The 3,730-nt window shown below is 54.3% G+C and overlaps 1 protein-coding gene across 1 annotated transcript; it reads left to right on the forward strand.

Annotated features, from left to right (window-relative positions):
• The first annotated feature begins 665 nt into the window (after positions 1-665).
• C2h3orf80 (similar to human chromosome 3 open reading frame 80) lies at positions 666-3,481 on the forward strand. The gene is given in 1 exon segment (NM_001399852.1): positions 666-3,481. A coding segment is annotated over 1 exon segment (747 nt). The 5' UTR covers positions 666-1,029; the 3' UTR covers positions 1,777-3,481.
• The last annotated feature ends 249 nt before the right edge of the window (positions 3,482-3,730 follow it).

The following is a 3,730-nucleotide window of genomic DNA, read 5'->3' on the forward strand; positions in this document are numbered from 1 at the left end:
AAGTAAGATTTTGCAAACAAAAATAACCTTGAAAAAGACCTTCAGATAGTGCTCAGGAACTTTGCCAACCGCTTCCCGCTCCCCTCCGCCATCACAGATAAGCTATTTATGCTGCAGGAGGGAGCCCCTGCACCCCACAATTCTGCTATCCCTCTTTGGGCAAAGGAAAGCCAAGATCTGAGTTGGTGAGCCTCTGGGAAATAGGGGGTCTTCTCTCCTTGATGAGCTGAGTCACCTCAACAGAGTGCTTCTCTGTCCCTCTGGGGTTACTTCTGTGGCTGTAACTTGAGCCTCTCCAAAGAATTCTTACCTGTTCTGGAGTTCCTTAGGGTCCCGGCTCCCCAACAACCTGGACCTACCTGTCAGCAGAACTATCCAGCAGTTCCCACCCTTAGGGCAGCAATGAGGCTGCACTGGCCATTAGTGGCCATCATTCATTTTTAATCAGAAAGATCACAAGAAAGACTGTAAGCGGAACCCGGTCCGAGTCAATTTAAATAATATTCCCGGGGAAATCCAATCACTTAAAACTGAGACACCTACGCTAGTGAGAGAGAGCGCCCCGCCCGTCTGGCCGGGAAGAGCGCGCTGGCTGAATTAATCAAGATCAAGGGGCTCCGGGGCTGAGAGCTCAGCCTTAACCCTTCCAGCGCCGCGGGGTACCCAGGTGCCGGAAGAAGAGCGTGGCCGGCGACGGCCGAGATGCCCAGAGAGACCCAGCGCCAGCCCGCTCTGTTCATCCCGGCGGCTCCGCACGCTTCTCCCGGGACCCTGGCACCCGGGCGGCCCTCGGACTCCAGGTCACAGGTTCCCGAGGCGGCGACAGCGGTGAGCAGCAGCCGCCTCCCGCAGCCTCGGCGCGTCCCGGGCTCCTCCTCCCTCTCCAGCGTGGCCAAGTGAGCACCGCTCGGGCCGCAGGTAGCCGAGGCGCGGGAGGCGGCGCGCGCGGGACCCATCGGCAGCAGCGCCCGGGCCAGACGGAGCTCCGAGCCTTGCGGTCCCGGACCCCGGCGGAGATCCGCGCTGGCCATGTGGGGTCCCGGGGTCACCACCGAGGGCCTGTCGGTGGCTCCAGCGCCGCCGCCGCTGCTGCCTCTGCTGCTGCTGCTGGCGCTGGCGTTGGTGGCGCCCTCCCGGGGCGGCGGGGGCTGCGCGGAGCTGGCGTGCGGCGAGCGGGAGCGCTGCTGCGACTCGGCCAACGCCACGGCCGTGCGCTGCTGCAAGCTGCCGCTCCACGCCTTCCTAGACAACGTGGGCTGGTTCGTCCGCAAGCTCTCTGGGCTGCTCATCCTGCTGGTGCTCTTCGCCATCGGCTACTTCCTGCAGCGCATCATCTGCCCCAGCCCACGCAGGTACCCGCGTGGCCAGGCGCGACCTGGCCAGGCGCGACCGGGGCCTCCCGGGGGTGCCGGACCGCCGGGGACAGCGGGGCCACCCGACGACGACGACGACGACTCGCCCGCTCTGCTGCGCGATGAGGTGGCGGCGGGCTCGCAGGACTCACTGCTGGACAGTGGCGGTGGTCGGGGCCGAGGAGGTGGCGGACGCCTGCCCCCATCCAGCGTTTCGGAGCACGAACTGCGGGTGGTGTCACCGGTCTTTCTCCAGCTGCCCAGCTACGAGGAGGTCAAGTACCTTCCCACCTATGAGGAATCCATGCGGCTGCAGCAGCTCAACCCGGCGGAGGTCGTGTTGCCGGTGTCGGTGCTCGGCCGCCCGCGAGGCGGCAGTGCCGGGGACCCCGACGGCGGCCAGGGCCGTTTCCCGCTCATCTGAGTGCAGGGAGCCTCACGGGGATCGCCGGGACCGTACAAGATTGGGGGCTGTGGGTGGCACTCAACTGCAGGTGTGTTGGCAGCCGTCACTGACTGCCTCTGATCACACCTAGCATCCCCGCACAACCTGTAGCCTGGCGCCTAAGTCGGGGTCAGCCCCCTCCCTCTCGCTTCCCGGGGAATCTGTGGTTTTCTATGTTTCTTTGGGCTCAAGGCTAGGCAGCTCGGCGAGGCAATGGCTTTGGATTAGCCCCCCCAGCTCTTCTTGGACGGTCGTCCCCGCCCTCTGCCATGCCTCCCCTTGTGTTCACTGTAAGTGCCTGCTTCTCCAATCCAAAAGAACACGGAAACCATTTGGTGTGTCTAGAGACCCGCGGCTTGCTTTAAGGTTAAAAGGGAAGGAGCACAGGTTCATTCCTTGCTCTCCTGCTCCGACAGGTCACAGTCTCCCAGGACATAATAGTCAGGAGCCTTTGGCTCTGGACCTCGACCAGTGACTGCTACATGCAGGTCTGTGGAAGCAGTACTTGGCTGTGAGGGGATCCCTTGAGAAGGACCCAGAAAACCCTTTGGCGTCTTCCTGGCCGAGCAAATAGTTACAGCTGATGGCTCACAGTTTTGTTGGGGAAGGGATACCATGATGGATGGTTTAGCGGCTGCATCTGTTCAAGATGTGGCAACTTATTAATCCAGACCGTATTTGCAATATGGTACCGACGGGCTTTGATTTTTCAGTTTGTAGACTGTTTGTTTTGTCTTGTATTTTTCTATTTTATCATGCATTAGACAATTCAACAAATTGACAAGATAATCAGTTTTGTTTTAGGCCAGTCATCGTCAAGAAATCGCCCGCGTGTTTGATACAGTGTTGCACATCATTTCATTAAAGGGGGGAGGGCAGCGTCAAGCAGGAAATGTGACATAAAAACATGAAGGATATCTTATTTTCACTATTTGAGAGTATATTTTATTTTTAGTACTGAAGCATAATACATAACTTTTTATAATCACTGTGTGCGTTGTGTAGCCCGGCTCTGATGTGTATCGTGGAAGGATCATGAGTATACACACGCCACACGGTGGAGCAAGATGGCTTGCCTGTACTTCCTTCTCTGTTTTTCATCGGAGATACATTCTGCAAATCCATTCTAAACGTAAAAACGGACTTGTAACTTTTGTTCAAACCTGAAGATTTGCAGTAATGTGCAAAGATGGGTTCACCCAACCTGTTTATTATAACTAAGCAGTATCATTTACTCCATCTACCATTCTGGGACATTCCCTTTAAGCAAAGGGCAATAGGACATGTCTGTGTAATGTATCGTCCGTGAACACTATATACATCGTGTGCCATATAGCTGTGGTAGCTAACTGCTAACATGAAAGGAAAGGGTGGCAAGGAATATAGCTAGCTTCCCTGGAGAAGTGTGAATAGTACCAGTTGTCCAGAGAGATTTTCCACATGGGTCTATGACTGAAGAAGATGGGCAGGCCTAAGAAATCTTCAATTATCTGATTTGTATTTTTAAAAACAATTCGGTTACTTTTAACTTTTAGAGGGTGATTGAAAAGGTCCGATGTCCTGGGAACTTCTTTACTGTATGAGTTAAAATAAAAGAATTGTTTGCTTTAAACATCTCAAAGCTAATGACCCTGTCATTAAAGAAAATCATCCAAAGTGTATTAAAACAGAAAAACACCGAACTGTTTCTCTGTGCATTTTTTATTTCTCTTTAAAAGACAGGATCTCAGGTTGTAAACCAGGTTTGGCCTGGGACTCTCTCTGTAACCCAGGCTGGTCTCAAAGTTAGCTCAGTCTTTTCGGCCCTGTCTCCCAAGTCCTCAGATTGTAGGTGTGAGCCACCATACCTGGCTCTCTTTGTACAATTTTATCAGATTTATTACTGTGGAATAACATATTAAAATGTGAAATACATAATCCCTTGTGGAAAAGC

Source organism: Rattus norvegicus, chromosome 2 (assembly GCF_021556685.1).
Source record: "Rattus norvegicus strain SHRSP/BbbUtx chromosome 2, alternate assembly SHRSP_T2T, whole genome shotgun sequence".
In the NCBI taxonomy this organism is placed as follows: domain Eukaryota; kingdom Metazoa; phylum Chordata; class Mammalia; order Rodentia; family Muridae; genus Rattus; species Rattus norvegicus.